The sequence below is a fragment of the Stomoxys calcitrans genome, chromosome 2 (genome assembly GCF_963082655.1).
Source record: "Stomoxys calcitrans chromosome 2, idStoCalc2.1, whole genome shotgun sequence".
NCBI lineage: Eukaryota > Metazoa > Arthropoda > Insecta > Diptera > Muscidae > Stomoxys > Stomoxys calcitrans.
Genome location: NC_081553.1, coordinates 184,832,173 through 184,851,889, shown reverse-complemented (window position 1 = coordinate 184,851,889; position 19,717 = coordinate 184,832,173). Strand labels below are relative to the sequence as shown.

The 19,717-nt window shown below is 41.8% G+C and overlaps 1 protein-coding gene across 1 annotated transcript in view; it reads left to right on the top strand.

The window, feature by feature from the left end:
* Positions 1 to 18,492, top strand: part of LOC106087508 (uncharacterized) — a 126,877-nt gene extending 108,385 nt beyond the window's left edge. Inside the window, exons 3-4 of the mRNA XM_013252565.2 lie at positions 14,450 to 14,860; positions 15,014 to 18,492. Coding sequence (XP_013108019.2) covers positions 14,450 to 14,860; positions 15,014 to 18,355 — 3,753 coding nt within the window. The 3' untranslated portion in view covers positions 18,356 to 18,492. The remainder of the gene's footprint in view (positions 1 to 14,449; positions 14,861 to 15,013) is intronic.
* The last annotated feature ends 1,225 nt before the right edge of the window (positions 18,493 to 19,717 follow it).

The window sequence follows — 19,717 nt, the reverse complement described above, 5'->3', positions numbered from 1 at the left end:
CGTTATAAAATAGCTTTCGCCAATACCTATCCCGGCTATGTGTTTGAACAACACCAGTTTCAAATATTCGTAAAACACTGTCTCCAAACAAGGGTATAAAAATGATCTCAAGTTCTTCAGGCAAACATTGAGGCGTTTTATATTAAAGAATGGCTCGTTATAAAATAGCTTTCGCCAATACCTATCCCGGCTATGTGTTTGAACAACACCAGTTTCAAATATTCGTAAAACACTGTCTCCAAACAACAACAAAAGTGGAGTACGAGAGAGAGTGAACAGGATAATATGCGTTTAAAACAAACTGAACACATGGCCTCCCTCGTTAGCCCATCCTAAACCATCTACTTTTTATGTAGCCCAATTGTCATTTAAGAGCACATGTAACTTTTCCTTATAACTTTGTCCTGTGCATTCAGCAAAAAATTGATGGAGCGAGGATGCTAGAAACCGTTGCCAGATTGCAGTTGCTGCTATGCTTCGTTAGTTACTTAGCAGAATGCTGTAAGGATTAACTCCTACATTGTGCAAGTGAGTGGGTATGTACGTGTGTGTGTGTGTGTGTGTGTGTGGGATAAAAATGTTGGTGCTTGAGTGGCCATTTGTTATTCCTACACTATTGTCTGGTTAGAAGAAACAACATCCTGAGGTATTCTTTCGCTTGTTAATTAGCAACAATTCTCAAAAGTATGTGAGCACAGCTTTGTTTGTGGACTAACAAAGAATCCCTGAGGATAATTTTTATTCCAAATTTTCAAGAATTTTACACAACTCAAAGCAAATTTAAGGAGTTGAAAAAAGTATGAGCACGTAGAAAAATGCTCTTTGTTGTATTTTTGCAGTAATTGGTGCTGGTGAAGAAAACAAAGAGTTTCGAATACAATGAAACACTGTATAGTTGGGTAACTGATGCAAAGGAAGACCAAAGATTTCCAGAGGGTATGGCTGTTAGAAACTAAGGCAACAGAAATCCTTTGGCACTTGAAAGCTTAACACAATAAATGAGTATATAGGCTAAAAGTTGAGTGGGTCTGAATATACCTTCACCATGAATCGCGTTCGCTGGACGATTTCCTTTCAGATAAACTCATAAGACCATACTTGAACTGAAATATCTTCCAATTTGGACGAAAAGTATGCTCTGTAGTTGCTTAAGTGGTCTCATAGTAAGATAGGTTTATATGCGAAGTAGGTTAGGTTAAGTTAAGGTTAAGCGCATTGTAGATACCATCATAAAAAGTAGGACATGCATTAATTGTTCAGATACAAGAAGCATACCTACGTCAAGGGAAGGTCGGCAATGACCGCCCAGCACCAGGTTATGCATTAACTAGAACAAGAAAAAGCGTACTACGTTCGGCCGGGCCGAATCTTTTGTACCTTCCACCATGGAACGCATTTGTCAAGTTTTTACAATATAGGTTAGGTTAGGTTTAAGTGGCAGTCTGCAATCAGACTCACTTAGACCTATTCGTCCATTGTGATATCACAGGAACACAATAAGGAAGATGCCTTCCAGTTCCTACAGTTGAAACCATCCACATCGCTTTAAAAAGCCCAATAACTTCACAAAATGTTCAAATCCGCTAAATCAGACAGGTTCTCAAAGTAATGAGAACCTTAAGTGGAACTCCTTCTGACTGTTAGTGCGGGACACACACACAGAAGGTGTTCTATAGTCTGTTTTCTTCGATGTTCTCACAGCTTCAGCCCAAGTCGTTGCTGGCAACCTTCTGATTAGACAGTGACCTGTCATGACGGACACAATGACTGAGACGTCTGTTCCAGCCAATGACAGCAAAGCGGTAGACCTCTTCAAGTCTAGATTAGGCCACATAGTTTTGGAATGCTTACGTTGTCATTCGGGCCTAATCCTGAAAACCTAGCTTACATGTCGCTAGATGCATACCACAGATTACAGTATCCCTGGAATGTGTAGGATAGTTCCTAGTCTCGCAAGCACGTCCGAGTTTCCAAAAGACAAGTATTTTTGCAGTGCGCCACAAATGCAATACATCGCTGCAGATCTCTGATGCATTGACGAGCGGACCGACATACAGGACCAATCCTTAGACCATTACCAGTTAATCCGGGTCATAAGCCATATGATAAGCAACAGGTAAATAAGTTATGGGTCCAATGGCGGACCCACTGCCACTTCTATGGAAGACTACTATAATCAACCTATTACGGATCCGGGCTGATTAGGGATACTGCAACGCAGACGATGTTGCAATTCTTCTTAGGGATAAGAATCCAAATCAGCTATACGGAAAGGCCGAAGGGCTATTGGAGATGGCATGCGACTGGACTGGACCTAGAGGTCTGAATGTTAACCTAGAGATGAGTAAAATCTGCTTGATTACGTGGAAGACGAAGATGGTCGGATTTTCACGCACCACATTTCCCTAACTGAACGATTTCAATATCCACTGGCTCTACAGGGTCGTTATTAGACCAATACGTAGCTACAATTCAGTGGGTACCACAGGGCAATGAAGACCACCGCTACTACGACACTGGTTCAACACAGGACGACAAAACCTGTCCAGAGTTTACCAGATGAAAATCTCGAATTGCAGGTGATCGCCGTCAAATCAGGTAAAACCAAGATTGAACTATATAACGGGTATATTACGCCAATGTCTTCCTGGCGCTACGGCTATGGCCCTGATGTTAGAGCTTTGCTCGCGGGCGAGAGCTGCATAATCGTTGGAGACTTTAACGCTCACCTAGGACTCTGCCATTCAGGCCATGTGACATCTCCTGGATTTGCGACAAATTGCTCTAGATCACCTGACATTACGATAGTCAACGCAAATCTGATAAACCTGACGATTACCACTTTGGCATCCGACCACTTTCCTATTATCATAGAGCTTTGTCGACCGAGTGACTACATAACCTCTGAGCTCTGAACAAACGTTAACCAGGAGAAGGCAAACCGAGCAGATTTCAGTGATCATACTCAAAGCGCATTGTTGCACAATTTATCGATCCGGCGCGGAATGGCAACACAGGGGTTGAAACTGTGAGCTCCGGTTTGTGGGATGTTCATCGTCATAACAAGAAGACAGCGTTCACAGGTTGCGTACGCAGTAGCTGCAATTGCAGTGAGAAGTCGGGCGACACCGGCCCTTGCCTAAATACGATATGACAATGCGAGTTATTGACGCCTTTAAATAAACAATGGGCATGGAAACGAATTTGCTCATATTGGACCATGACGAAGATCGCAACCTCGACACACGGAAATGTGGCTACAACAAGAACATATTGGTTGCCCAAAAAGTAATTGCGGATTTTTTAAAAGAAAGTAAATGCATTTTTAATAAAACTTAGAATGAACTTTAATCAAATATACTTTTTTTACACTTTTTTTCTAAAGCAAGCTAAAAGTAACAGCTGATAACTGACAGAAGAAAGAATGCAATTACAGAGTCACAAGCTGCGAAAAAATTTGTCAACGCCGACTATATGAAAAATCCGCAATTATTTTTTGGGCAACCCAATATTATCTTTGTGCGACACAATTAATAAATCTAACCTTAGCTATAGTCAAAACCGAACCATATTCTAACATAGCTTCCATATAAAACGATCTCCCATATTGACTACAGGGCGCAAATTTTAGTCACCTTTGGTGGGCTACCCACCCAACCGTACCTAAGCTATGGGTGCACACCTCTTCTCTTTACTGAGAAGGTCTATCGACCCCCGAGTCATTCTGGACTTCTGCAAGGATCTGGAATGGCTAACGGGGCGGCTCTCTAGTCGGTGAGACTTCCTTCGGTTTCTTTGATGGCTTTTTAGTTAATCTTTGTCTTTTTCAAATGGCTTTAGTCTTTCTGTTCTCTTATATTTCATTTATTTTGAGGACGAACACAATGGACCAGAGATCTCCGAGTCATGCGGTTGGCAACTGGGTTGCCAGGTCTTGACTTCTTGAGCCTCTAGAGTGCGCCATTCTTATCCGATTGGAATGAAATTTCGCACGACGTGTTTTGTTATGATATCCAACAACTGTACCAAGTATGGCTCAAATCGGCCCATAACCTGATATAGCTGCCATATAAACCGATCTGGGGTCTTGACTTCTTGAGCCTCTAGAGTTCGCAATTATTATCCGATTTGCCTGCAATTTTGTACGACGGATTCTCTCATGACCATCAACATACGTGTTTATTATGATCTGAATCGGTCTATAGCCCGATACAGCTCCCATATAAATCGATCTCTCTATTTTACTTCTTGAGCCCCCAAAGGGTGCAATTCTTATTCGAATTGGCTGACATTTTACACAGGCCTCCAACATATAATTTAATTGTGGTCCAAACCGGACCATATTATGATATCGCTCTAATAGCAGAGCAAATCTTTTCTTATATCCTTGTTTTGCCTAAGAAGAGATGTCGGGAAAAGAACTCGACAAATGCGATCCATGGTGGAGGGTATATAAGATTCGGCCCGGCTGAACTTAGCATGCTATTACTTGTTTTCTCTATGCACGTAGGAGTTGCATTTTTGTTTGTATTAAACTGAATAATGGATGTACTCGGTCCCACACTAAGAGTTGACTATTTTGCTATTGACAATCTGCATCCGATTGGAATCATTTGAGAATGTGCCAAATATCTAATTACAGTTCAAGAATCAATTGAAAATAGCACCCTCATATGTGGAAATAGACACACTCGAATACACCAACAAAAGAGATATAAGAACTCTCATCGCTTCAAAATGCCCCCATTGGCCTTATTCGCTTATCTGATGTCAATGCATGTGACTGGTGATCCAACCAGCCAACCAACTCAATTTCTTTGTACTATTTTTATACAAATACAACAACTGGAACAGCACTCATACATTCAAATATTCTTCTAAGGAAATGCCATAGAGGATGCTCAATAAACTGTCAACTGCACAAATAACAAAAGTGCAAGCAAAAAAGAAAGTTGAGTGCATGGGGGGGGGGGGGGCGGGTGGGGGGCATGCATGCAATGGGGAAAAAGGAAAGTTTGCTTGCACTAAAAGAATTCTTAAGAGTTTTAGTCCAAGCGTAGGCAAGACATTGGGGCTATCGCATGCTGCAAGACATAGCCGCAAAAACTTTCCATAGCAAAGAGCAAACAAACTAAAAGGATAGTCTTGAAAACGGAAACGGATGCCCCGCAGTTAAATGCAATATTCTCACAAGTCTCGCAGGGGGCTTAAGGGAGTAAAAGACCAAACAGCACAAGGCGGCTGCCTCGAGCTTTAACAAACCAACCTCCCACACCCACGCCATGGAACAGCCAACAAGCTTAACAGCTACAGATCGACACCAATACTTGAATGAAAACAATAAAGCAACTGTAGGCGATGGAGTATTCATTGCATACAAACTTTTCAGATACTTGTGCATTCTGAGCTTCACCAAAAGAAGAAAATGACAATTTGGTATTTGGCTAACACGTATCCATTTGCTATGTGGGTAGCATCGCTTATACTCCCACATACAATATATTTGTGAATATAGCGTAACCTACATAAAAAGTTTAAATTAGCTCATATGCATATGCATGCTTTCATCCTTCTATGTATGCCGGAAGGACTAGGCGGTCAAATTAGCTAACAGTATTTGTTAAAGGTTACACTCACGGAAATATGACTGTACTTGCTGGCTTTGTGAGCTTCACTACATCCCTAAAGGAATTTTTATATATTTTAAAGCTTATGCTCAGATGGAGCGGACATTCAAGGCTGTGGTTTCCCTACAAATACAAATTAGTTGGAAATATAGTGAATGTTGTTTCTTCTTTCAAAATCATTTTATAAAACCAGTAAGGAAAGGCAAAAGACATGCGGTGCCGACTGTATAATACCCCACACCTACACTCTAAGTAGAAAGTGGGAGCTACATCTTAGGCTAGGTTTAAGTGGCAGTCTGCCATCAGACTCACTTAGATTTATCCATTGTGATACCACAGAAACAGAAGAAGGAAGATGCCTTCTAGTTTCTACCAGATCGCTTTAAAAAGCCCACTAACTTCACAAAATGTTCACATTCGCTAAATCAGACAGATCCTCAAAGAAATGAGAACCTTAAATGGAACTCCTTCTAACTGCTGGTGCGGGACATACACACAGAAGGTGTTCTATGGTCCCTTCTTCATCGATTACCTCACCGCTTCTGCAAGTCGTTGCTGGCAACCTTCAGTCTGTCAGCATGTTTTCCGATTAGACAGTGACCTGTCACGACGGACACAATGACTGAGACGTCAATTCTAGCCAGTGACAGCAAAGCAGTAGACCTCTTCAAGTCTAGATTAAGCCACATAGTTTTGGAATGCTCACAGCGCCCTCTTTGTGACCATCTATCATTTGTTGTCCTTCGGGCCTGATCCTGAAAACTTAGCTTACATGTCGCTAGAGGCTTACCCACAGATTCCAGTATCCCTGGAATATGTAGGGTAGTTCCTAGTCTCGCAAGCTTGTCCGCTTTACAATTCCCTGGGATATCTCTATGGCCCGGCACCCAGAGCAGGTGAATTTTGAACTGTTCAGCCATCTCGTTGAGAGATCTGCGACAGTCGACGGCGGTTTTTGTGTTCAGAAATACTTTCTCCAAGAATTTAATGGCTGTCTTTGTGGCCCGGCACCCAGAAGAGGTGAATTTTGAACTGTTCAGCCATCTCGTTGAGAGATCTGCGACAGTCGACAGCGGTTTTTGTGTTCAGAAATACTTTCTCCAAGGTTACCCGATCACTGCAGTGTGTATCAAGCAAAGATCCTTGCAATTAAGGAAGTGGTGGAATGGCTAAGATATAATGTCATTACGACGATTGGCATAAATATCGTCTCAGACAGCCATTAAATCCTTGGAGAAAGTATTTCTGATCACAAAAACCGCCCTCGACTGTCGCAGATCTCTCAACGCGATGGCTGAACAGTTCAAAATTCACCTGTTCTGGGTGCCGAGCCACAAAGACAGCCATTAAGTCTTTGTGGCTCGGCACCCAGAACAGGTGAATTTTGAACTGTTCAGCCATCGCGTTGAGAGATCTGCGACAGTCGAGGGCGGTTTTTGTGATCAGAAATACTTTCTCCAAGGATTTAATGGCTGTCTGAGACGATATTTATGCCAATCGTCGTAATGACATTATATCTTAGCCATTCCACCACTTCCTTAATTGCAAGGATCTTTGCTTGATACACACTGCAGTGATCGGGTAACCTTTTCGATATGGCCAGTTCTAGATCTTTAAAGTACTCCTCAAAGCCCACCTGGCCGTTTAGTTTGGAACCATCCGTATAAAAGTCTATGTAGCTTCTGTTACCAGGGATATCGTAGTTCCAATCGGTTCTATCAGGAGCGGCTCAGGTAGGGTGTAATCCACACTGCCTGGAACATCGGATATTGTATCAAGAATAACACAGTGTCCGTAGCCGCCACATGACCAATGAGATAGCTCCCTTAACCTCACGACAGTGGTCGCTGCAATTTGGATAGCCACAATGTCCAGAGGCATAAGATGTAGCATTAAATTCAGTGCATCAGATGGTGTCGTCCTAAGTGCGGCTGTGATGCCCAAACAAACCATCCTTTGGATCCGGTTAAGTGTTAAGCAGTATATAGACTCTTAGAGCGCCGTCCACCAGACCACAACACCATATAGTATTATAGGTCTGACAACTGCAGTATATACCCAATGCATGACATGCGGATTAGAAGTTCTATTTCCAGTTCAGCAAAATACCCAGGTATTTTGCGCTTTCTGTAAATGGAACATTCTCTCCACCCAAAAAAACAGGTTCCACTGTAGGCAACTTGTGATTCCTGTTGAAAAGAACTACTTCTGTCTTGCACGGATTTATACCTAGTACTTATTATCAAAAAGCAGCTCAGGTAGGGTGTAATCCACACTGCTTGGAACATCGGATATTGTATCAAGAATAACACAGTGTCCGTAGCCACCACATGACCAATGAGATAGCTCCCTTAACCTCACGACAGTGGTCGCTGCAATTTGGAAAGCCACAATGTCCAGAGGCATCAAATGCAGCATTAAATACAGTGCATCAGATGGTGTCGTTCTCAGTGCGGCTGTGATGCACTAACAAGCCATCGTTTGAATCCGGTTAAGTATAGAGCAGTAGGTGGACTTTTGAAGCGCTGTTCACCAGACCACAACACCATATAGCATTATAGGTCTAACAGCTGCAGTATATACCTAATGCATAACACACGATCTAAACCCCCAACTTTTGCCAATGGCTCTTTTGCAGGTGTATAGGGCAAGAGTTGCCTTTCTGAATTTGAACAGGGCTCTTTAAGACGACTTGATTCAGAAGCGCAATAGAAAACAAATCAAATCTTACTTTCCTTATTCAAATTCAACTTATCCAACAATGCCAATAGCAACAAACACCAACATCTTTGGCAAAACTCTTTTGTCCGTCGCACGGCGATCGCCCAACGGTTGATGCTGCCAGTGCAGTTTCGTGTATAGGCAGTGATCTACACTATCCTGCCATGTTAAAACTTCTCTGCCAAGTGGTACGCTATGCGGCACACCGTTTGGACACGACATGAAAAACGAGGCCCCTTATACAGATTAAGTGTGAGGCAGCCACTGCGGCTATGAGACTTAAGGCTATGGGAGAATGAATTGAGGATGGGAGCAGCTCATACCATCGCGGTATAATCGAGGCGACGATAGGAAATCTGGAAGGAAGGAGGTTTCCGATTGGATACCTGAGACGAACTTTGAGGTCGAGTGCGAGACACTGCTGCCATCGGCACAGTCTTGGATAAACGGAACCCTAGTATTGTCATCTGGAAGATCATGTTACACAGATGGATCAAAGCTAAAGGACAGAGTAGGCCTGGGGTCTATATTGAGAACCCAGGGCCTGAGATCTGTTTTAGACTGCCTGATCATAATACGGTCCTGCAGGCGGAGATCCGGGCGATGACGGAATGCGTGAGGTGGTTTGGTGCTAACGCGATAAAGTCGAGTGTGAACATCTTTCCGGACAATAAAATTGCCATAGGGGCAATAACAACCAGGACGCTAAGGTCACGTACAGTCTTGCAGTGTAAGATTAAGGAGATTAACGCCTTTCGCGTTTCGTTTGGGTGACGGGCCATAACGGAAAAAGGGGTAATGAAATGGCAGACAATTTGGCGGTGAAGGCAAAGAACTGCCTTTAATAAACTGTTAATAAACTTGGTTAACCCGAAAGCCTTTCGGGTCTAGGCAGTCCGAGTTAAAGGCGTTGGCGACGAATGCGCATGCAACCCTGTGGAACAGCGAAACGGTCGGTCTAACATATACCGGCATATGAACCAACATAGGGGCGTGGCATGGAAACAATTAAGAATTTTGTAAGTAGCACGGAATTTCTTTCTTAGATTTTCTTTTTCTGAGGTTACTTCTTTAGTATTTAGAACGCACAAGAAGCCGATTACTGGCTTAGGTGTATGTCCATAGTGGTATGGGGCGGATTAACATCGGCACCCTGTTTTCAACCTAACCTAACCTTCAGGGCTATGGTTTCCTTAAAGATAAAAATTAGTTGGAAATTTCTTTCAAAATCAAAATTGCCAACTATTGGGTTGCCCAAAAAGTGATTGCGGATTTTTTAAAAGAAAGTAAATGCATTTTTAATAAAGCTTAGAATGAACTTTAATCAAATATACTTTTTTACACTTTTTTCTAAAGCAAGCTAAAAGTAACAGCTGATAACTGACAGAAGAAAGAATGCAATTACAGAGTCACAAGCTGTGAAAAAAATTGTCAACGCCGACTATATGAAAAATCCGCAATTACTTTTTGGGCAACCCAATACTACTAAAGACCTTCAATTGGTGTCCTTTCTTGTCCCGAAAGGTGTACATATCTCTTTGAGATGAGCGTTCCTTATACATCTTTCATTTGTTTTGCTTTCACCGCATGTCCGTTTGGGGTTTTTAGGGCGCTTGGCCCTCATACATAACCTAAATTTGGATTTTTAATTCCCAAATTACTCCCAAAGGAGGTCACCGTGCCGCAGAGGTTAGCCTGTCCCTGCGTGAACATCATGATAAATTTTCAATTGTGGTTTTCCACTTACTTATGATGACAACATTTGTCAGGTATCCTGTCACGTAAAAACTTCTCTACCAAGTGGTACGCTATGCGGCACACCATTTCCGATACACGCATTTTTGTGTAGGACATCCAAAAACTTAGGTAGTCACTCTGTTTATAAGATTATGAAGTTTTGTAATAAATGCGTTTAAAATTTCAGAAATCTGTACCCTTGTGCAAAGAAAGTCCCAAATTGTACCAAGAACAACAATACATCGGAAAAATCATTAAGTCGCCCAATATATATTGGCAAGGTATAAATGAATTCCAATTTCAAGCGCTTTAGCTCAATTTGTAAAGAAAGTTTTATGATTGCTTTAGCTCAATTCGTAAAGAATGTACCATTTTGTACGTTTTAGCACCTAAATGTAAGATTGGGAATATAATTTTGATCGCCCAAAATGTTTAGCCAAGGTGTATTTGTATCCCACTTTTGAGAGTTTTAGCTCACTCCGTTAAGAAAGTACCATTGTGTCCGTTTGAGTACCTAAACATAGGAAAAAATATATCTTTTAGTTTCCCAATATATTGTAACACCGTACCAATTACACCACAATTAGTACGTTTTCATTCCCATGTCGTATTTTCATCAAGACTGCGAAAATGCTTATCAAATTTCGTATTATTTTGCACTTTTTGAAACTAAAATGTACGAAGTTTGAAAGGATCATTTAATCACCTATTATATATTTCCTTCGTGTACCTACATGCCAAATTTCAGACCTCTAGCTCCATATGCAAAGAAAGTACCAAATGGTACCAATTTTGGTACCAAAATATATGAATTTTAATATATCATGTAGTCACCAATTATATATTTCTTAGTTGTACCTACATGCCAGATTTCAGACCTCTAGCTTCATTTATGAAGAAAGTACCAAATGGTACTAATTTTGGTACCAAAATGTGCGAAAGGTGAAAAGTTCATTTAGCCACCCATTATATATTTCTTAGTTGTAGCTACATGCCAAATTTTAGACCTTTGGTAAGAAAGTACCAAATGGTACCAAAAGGCACGAATTTTTTTTTTTTTTTTTGAACATTTAGTCGCCCATCATATATTTCTTAGCTGTACCTACATGCCAAATTTCAGACCTCTAGCTCCATCTGAACAGAAAGTACAAAATGGTACCAAAATGTACGAATTGTGAAAAACCATTTAGTCGCCCATCATATATTTCTATGTTGTACCTACATGCCAAATTCAGACCTCTAGTTCTATCTGCACAGAAAGTACAAAATGGTACCAATATTGGTACCAGAATGTATGAATTGTAAAACGATCATAGTCACCCATCATATTTTTCCTAGTTGTAACTGCATGCAAAATTTCAGACCTCTAACTGTATTTGTAAAGAAAGTACTAAATCGTACCAGTTTTGGTACCAAAATGTTCGAATTTTGAACAGATCATTAAATCATCCATCATATATTGTACCTACATACATACATCAGTTGTACCTACATACATCACACCTCTAGCCCCATCTGTAAAGAAAGTACTAAATGGTAGTAATTGCGTTACTAAATGTCCTGTTGCCAGTGCTATTTTTCCATTTTTTTCTTTTCACCCTAATCTTTTTGCACCCGATGTATTTTAAGACAAATTTCAAAATTCTACCTCTATCCATCCGCCCTGTACAAAGTTCACCTATTTCGCACCTTTTTGGTACTTTTTTTAGTACCTAAATGTACAAATTTCGAATAAGTCTTATAGTCACCCACTTATGGTTGCCAAAGTGTACCTAAGTTCCAAAATTCGGAGCTCTAGTTCAATTAACAAAGAAAGTACCAAATAGCACCAATTGCGGTACCAAACGTACTATTATTGTCAAGTTCAAGGGGACCACCCCACCTCAATTTGGTGCTCTACTCTCATGATCAGTAAATATGTTCGAGTTAGGGGGAAGTTTTGGGGTTGCAGCGTCCTCCCAAACACATGTCCCCAAAAGTTAAAAATTCGAAAAACTAGTTTTCATTTTAGTCCCATTTTTTTTCGGATTTTCCTCGGATGCAAAAATGCATTACAAGAGTCATACTCCGTCAGTATAAAAACCAAGACGACTAATGCCAAAGTGTGGTCGGTCCCATGCGAAATGAGAAACTATTTCTTGTGTATAAAAGTTCTTCCTTTCTCTAGAATTTAAGACCCTTTAACTTCTATGCCGTCAGCAGATGTATGTCTGTCTCTTAAGGTTCATATATCTAAATTCAGTATGTTTGCCTGCCATAACATATCGTTGGGATTAGAGTCCTATAGACATCTTCATTAAAATTCTTACGCCCTCTTCAGGCAGGCACCAATTCCTACGCGACCTCTGTGGGACGCATTCTAACGACCAATACCGTCAGATACACACTCTAGAATGAGGGTGAGCACAAAGTGGCGTCATAGAGTCCAAGAAGACCTCTAATTCAAATGGTCTAGTATTGAAAAATGTGCAAAGGAGTTTCAGCGTATGCAACTTCCATTAAGAGGACATGGTGGGGAGATACCAGGCGCCCTCCCTTGGCCAGCACCGATTCCTGTCCGATCTTGATATGTCACATTCTATCTTCCAATTCGGGCGAAAAGATGTTCTTACACAAAGGACATTATTCGTCGTGTCCAACGGACCTATCTTTTTGACTGGTTAGGTATTGAACACGTCCAACGAAATCTCAGGGTATGCCTTCTTGATCTTAGCATACTGAGGCTGGGTGATAGAGCTTTTCTCATCAGGGCCCTGTTTCTAATTGATTTCTAATTTAGGTTAGGTTTAAGTTAGGTCTAGGTTAGGTTTAGGTTTGGTTTAGGTTTAGGTTAAGGTTAAGGTTAAAGTTAAGGTTAAGGTTAGGTTAGGTTATGTTTAGGTTAAGGTTAGGTTTAGGTTAGGTTATGTTTAGGTTAGGTTTAGGTTAGGTTTAGGTTAGGTTTAAGTTAGGTTTAAGTTAGGTTTAGGTTAGGTTAGGTTTAGGTTAGGTTTAGGTCAGGTTTAGGTTAGATTAGGTTTAGGTTTAGGTTAGGTTGGGTTTAGGTTAGAATTAGGTTAGGTTTAGGTTAGAATTAGGTTAGGTTTAGGTTAGAATTAGGTTAGAATTAGGTTAGGTTTAGGTTAGAATTAGGTTAGGTTTAGGTTAGGTTTAGGTTAGGTTTAGGTAGGTTTAGGTTAGGTTTAGGTTAGGTTTAGGTTAGGTTTAGGTTAGGTTTAGGTTAGGTTTAGGTTAGGTTTAGGTTAGGTTTAGGTTAGGTTTAGATTTAGGTTAGGTTTAGGTTAGGTTTAGTTTAGGTTTAGGTTAGGTTTAGGTTAGGTTAAGGTCAAGTTTATGTGGCAGTCGCAGACTTACTTAGATGTTTTGGTCCATTGTGATACCACAGGAACAGTAAAAGGAAGATGAATTCTAGTTCCTACTGACCAACAACTTGCGAATGTTCACAACCACTCAATCTAATCTAAACTACATATAACGGCGGAAAGATTTTCTAAGATGAGGATAGATTTTAGTTACTATCTTAGAGTTCAATCAGATCCCTATATTTAACTGGTTTGGTGTGATACCGAGAGAATCGAACCCTCAGGGTATGTCTATTGCATCTATGCGGACTTTTGTGACTTGATGATAGAACGTAGCGGAAAGATTTTCTAAGATGAGGATAGATTTTAGTTACTATCTTAGAGTTCAATCAGATCCCTATATTTAACTGGTTTGGTGTGATACCGAGAGAATCGAACCCTCAGGGTATGTCTATTGCATCTATGCGGACTTTTGTGACTTGATGATAGAACGTAGCTCATCAAGGTCCTGTTTATGAGAAGGTCTTAGCTGACCTTTAAATTTATTGGGGGCTCTCGCGACCTATCCGATCTTTGGGGGACGCGTTCTACCCGCCAATACTAGGGAAAGGATTTTCTAGAATAAAACTTCCTTCGTAGGTGACTGCCTAGAGTCTGATTTGACCTCTATATTGGACTATATTGATCAATGGTGGTACACAGTACAAAAAATTCTTTGAGGACTGTGATTTGGTAATAGACCTTGGCTCATCAAGCTCCTGCTGATGGTGAAGTGTAAGTACACCTCCCACTAACTACGTTTTATTTACCAATACCAACAGAAATATTTCCCTGGCTAAGGATAGATGAAAGGTTGTCTCGTAGAGTCCAATGAAAAAAAAAATGAGGATAGATTCTAGTTACCCTTTTCGAGTTCAATCGGACCCCTATATTAAACTGGTCTGGTATGGTACCATGTGAATCAAATCTTCGGGGATGTCAGCTGGAATTTGATTTTGTCAAAGTCTTTCTCACTTAACCTTTTCCTTTGATTAATCTTCCTTTTCCTTAATTTACTTTCAGGTTGCTCTTTGTGATAATCTCGAGTTACCCTTTCGAGACGAATCGTTTGATGCGGTACTCTCCATAGCGGTGGTACATCACTTTGCCACCACAGAACGAAGAGTGAATGCTCTGAGAGAATTGGCTCGTATCCTAAGAATTGGTGGTCGAGTTGTGATTACCGTATGGGCCTTGGAACAACGTCATAGACGCTTTGAATCACAAGATGTTCTAATACCATGGCAACCACCTAAAAATCGTAATTTTAATTATTCCGATGAAGAAGACGATGAAGACTATTTACCACCCTATCATGCCTATACAGAGGATTCAACGAATTCAAGTCGATCAGCGGGAGATGGGGATAGTTCGAGTTTGTCTTCATCGTCACCGGGTGAATCGTGTTACAGTTTTGTGAGGAGAGCAATACAGGTAGGTGGGACTTTGTGTATAATTATGAGGAATTCTTGCAGCTTTCAACCTTCAGGCTTTGCTTCGCTTTCAACCCGATTGCCGCATTGTCATTTTGACGAAAAATTTCTAACATTAAACTCACTGACTGACATTTCCACTTTGTTTTTCCAGAAATTAGCAGGTGGCCGCAAACATGCCTGGTTCCTTGAGTCCTGGACATCCAAAGATACCAAAAACGACAGCAGCATGGACTACGAAGATGCCAAGGACTTACCCATCGAATTAAGACGTTTAGAAGACTTTGAGGATTTTACTGATCCACCACTATCGGCGGGTCTAAAATCACGCAGTCTGGGTAGTATACTCAATCCACCACCACGACAAATTGTACGCTCACGCTCAAGTGTACCCAGTTTAGGTGGTCCACTAGTTCATGTCGACAATGGCGGCACAAATGGTAAAAATCTACAATTTCTCGATGCTCCTACTCACAGCTACTCTGGGGCGGCGAAAAATGGTAACTCCTCTTCGACGCCGTCTAGCCATTCCAATGGCCATTCACCCACAAATCATCCGGCCGCTACCAGTTCCTCATCTCCCAGTTCGTTTATGTCACCCTCAAGCCTAAGTCGCCGTCCCAAGCTCATCAAACAAAAACAATCGCTGTGTGATGAAGACTATCAACTGCCAGATGCCCCTTTCCACATGCTGAGCCATTACAACATGAACACGAATGGCGTGAGTAGTGCTCTCTTCACCCGAAGTTCCAGTGCTACCACCTCCACGCAGCAGAGCCACTTGACCACTCGCCAAATGAGAAAACAAAGTTCTCTCAACGAAGAGCTCATGGCTGGCAATCGCATAAGGGAAAAGGAGCGAGTACGCAAGAGAATCCAGAAGCAAATGTCTCTCAACGAGGCCTTTCTGTGCCGTTCGGCACTTTTCTCGCGCAGACTTCAGGTGATTCGCGAGGGTTTTACGAGTAAAATCAAAAGTTCCACTGGCAGTTTGGAACGAGTCACCAAAACGGGTATTACCAAAATCATGCAAAATCTCAAGACCACCAATGAGGAGAAGTCCCCCAGCAATGTGGGCCCCAATGTGGTGAAGGCCTCCAAGGCTGCCATGTGCACACATGAACATCATCACCACCATCATCATCACTATCAGCAGCAGCAGCAGCAACAACAACAACAACAAAACTCTCCCTTAGTTAGCAATTTCCAGACGCATCTGCACCATCTGCTGCATCGTCAGAACACCACTCCCACTTCAGCAGCAACAACGACCAACAAATTCGCTGGGCCCGTGACCATATGTAAAAATCTGGAATGTGCAGCCACAGCCTGCTATTGCCAAACTTATCATCAGGGCTGCAGCCAATGCAATGCGGAGAGCAGTGAAGAGAAGGCACGCAGGCATTCGCGGGAGTCCGGCTCAGATTCCTCCAAGGACAGTAGTCTGCAGTCCGATACAAGCATAGAGTCCGAGGATAGTTTTGCTTCCGTTATCTTCATACCAAAGCCAGAACAGCATCAGCAGCAGCTGAACTATCAGAAGCAACATCAGAATTCCAATTCCAGCTCAAGTAATTCCTCATCCAGCAATGGGGGTGGGGGCGGTGGCTGTCATGTCCACAAGACCTGCTGTCAGAGTCGTTGCGTATCCTCATCCTCGACCCTGGGGGGTGCAGGCGGTCAATGCTGTAAACTGGATATGAATGGTCATCGAATTTCATCAGTGCCAACCTCACCGCTAATAATGCCCTGCCCTCCCACACCCGCCCACTCACCAGCTGCTGCTCAGACTCAGGTCACCTCGCCACCGCAATCAGTGCCAGCCGTTATAGCGGCCATGGCCATGTTTACACCACCACTGAAAAGTGCTCTCCAGCTGGAGCGGGCACATAGTGTTGCAAGTGATGCCAGTGATGAGAAAACGAACTTAAATGGCATCAATAAGACCAGATTTAATTTTGATGAGGCCCACATCAAGCAACAGGAAACCAAGGACTTGATGCAACAGCAGCTGCAACAGCAGACTCAAAAATCTGAAACACAATTGGTGGTAAGGCCAGCAGAACGTGCCCAGGAGATGAAGGAGAATAGCAGGCAACCCCTAGCCACCAATTCCCTGGAGCCTAAAATAACACGGCAGACCATAAAAGATTTGCCACCCATACCGAAATTTCGCAAACAACAGTCTTTGCAAATTAGTCGGCAAAATTTTCCCATTGTGCGAAGAACCACAACTGCGACCGGGGGTTCCGCTATTGCTGCCATACCCAAGCTTATGTCTTTGGAGTTATTCAACCCGGCCACCGATGATTTGGACAGTGACTCCAGTGAGCCCTCGTCCCCCGATTCGGTGGACAGTGTCATAAGTGCCCCACGTTCCAATGCCTTGACCGCTGCGCCCAGTTTAGATCAAACAAAAGACCTAAGTCCCACGGCCTCCGAAAAGTGTTCAGATGCCACCGCTCAAAATCAAAATGATACCCCCGCAGAGAAAGCCAAGTCCCTAGGTGCTGCCCAAGACATCATAGTCAACGATGATGCCGGCGATATAGTGCCCACCAAATACGGTGGCCAGCAGACCAATCCTCCTCAGGATTGTGCCGAATTTGCCGAAAAGCTTAGTGCTCAACTTATGCGGGAATTGGAAGAGAAGACCCACAAGGCTGAGGCCAAATCGCGCAGTCTGGAAAGCATGAACGATGATCTGTTTGATGATCCCTTTGCCCCCCAGCCCACAAGAAAGCGAAACGGGGAAAAGGATTTGGCTGCCCTGCGCGATGAACTGCGCGAACGACGCCTAATGTTGGCCAATCTTTCCACTCAGCCCAGTTTGAATCAATCGCCCAACTCCTCCTCCACGTCTTCGCTGTCCTCACAAACCCGCAGCTTTACCATACACGAAGAGGACGAAGAGGAAGACGAAGAGGAGCATGAGCGCAGCTATTCCCTGCAACTCTATGAGAATTGCAAAATCTCCAAACTGAACTATAAGCGCCATCTGCAGAGCAACAATCTTCATCCTGAAACCACATATCTTTTGCAGGATGAGGATTCATCCTTCAAGGATGAGGAGGAGGAGAATGAGTTTGAAGAAATCGAACATGATGTCATACCCGAAGAGGATGAGGATGATGAAGATGAGGCCAGCCAGGACAATGACCGTTCGTCCTCCAAAACCAAGGACAACACTCTCAAATGTGATTCTCTCGATGACAAAGAAGACGAAACGAAAAAGAGTTCCGGCGAAGAGACCACTTTGCAAAATCGCAATCAATCCACCGAATCGTGGGAGCATTCGAACAGTTCGACCACATCACTTGATAGCCCATCACAAGGTGGCGCCACTACACACCATCGCTACTATCACGTCTTTCGTGAGGGCGAACTTGATGCATTGATCAATCATCATGTCGCCAGCTTGCATATTGTCTCGTCCTATTATGAACGAGCCAGTTGGTGTGTGGTCGCAGAAAAAGTGCAAGTATGGACAATTTGAGTGGTTGGTTGGATAGAGTACTATTATTATTAACACTAAACAGAGTTGGTGGATGTGTGTGTGTGTGAACTCGGCATTTGGTACTTTTAATTATCATAAATAATACAAAATATAATACGAAAAACTCAAAACAAATCCCAAACTACATGATTCCAAATCATATTGTATTCAAATTATCATATAAAACAAATCTCCAAACAAACAAACAAAAGAACATCCCAAGTATGGCTCAAAATAATAATTTCTTATAGTTAAGTAGTTGTACAATATTTAGAAGAGATTTTGCTGATTTGTTAGATAATGTAAAAGTAAATTTGCCTATGATCCTTCCTTTAAGGAACACTGGGGATATTTCTCCCATATCAATGAGTGCGGCCCGATGCAAGTTTAAGCTCAATGCTAAGGGGTCTCCTTTTTTTTTTGCCGAGACCGAACAAAAGTTGTGTCGAAGAGCCACACAACTTTTGCAGAGAAATGTACACAGCAGATTAGGGGAGGAAAACCACCTCTGACATTTTCTGATGTTCTCGTCGGGATTTGACCCGACGCGTTTAGCGTCAAGGCGATTCTCGATGGCCCGAAACAATTGCCCTGTTTATTTTGTAATCCTATCCAGTACAAACCAGATGTTCCGGATAGAATGCAGCGAAAATTTTTATTTAAGTTATCGATATCACGCGATAACGATTAATAATAACCGATTAATCGGCATTTGTACTAAAAAAAATAAAACAATGCAAATATTAACTTCAGTTTTCGATAATTTTTGGTTATCGTTAGTCAATGGAATTCTGGTATCAATATATTACCTTTTGGTGTATGTCGGTATCAAAAGCTAGAGATTTTTAATATTATCGCGTGTATGGCGAGGTCAAAACTGTCGTAAAGAAAAGGTGGTAATTTCTCACTGCTTTATTAACATGTCAAATACATTTACCAGTTATCGATAATTTCGTGGTCGTTATTTAGAGTAAGTCACCGAATTTCTTGCAACAATCATATCAGTTATCGATAATTTCATGGTCGTTATTTAGAGTAAGTCATTGATTTTCTTGCAGCAATCATATCTCCAGTATTGTTTATATTCATTTCTAGAATCCTCAATAGTGATTGAAAAAATGAAAAATGATGCCTAAGCTAAAGCTGGCAAAATATCGATGGCACTATCGATATTTTATTTTTGGTCTGAATATCGATATTTTTTGTTAGTTCGAAACTACTGGGATAAACAATTTTTTTGCAAAATTTAAAATAAATAGGCGATCTGACACTGAATAGATCAGACCTATAGAGGGGTAATTTTCATCTGTTTAAGTTAAAAATTTTTACAATGATTTCTCTCATGTGCATTGCTACTGCTTC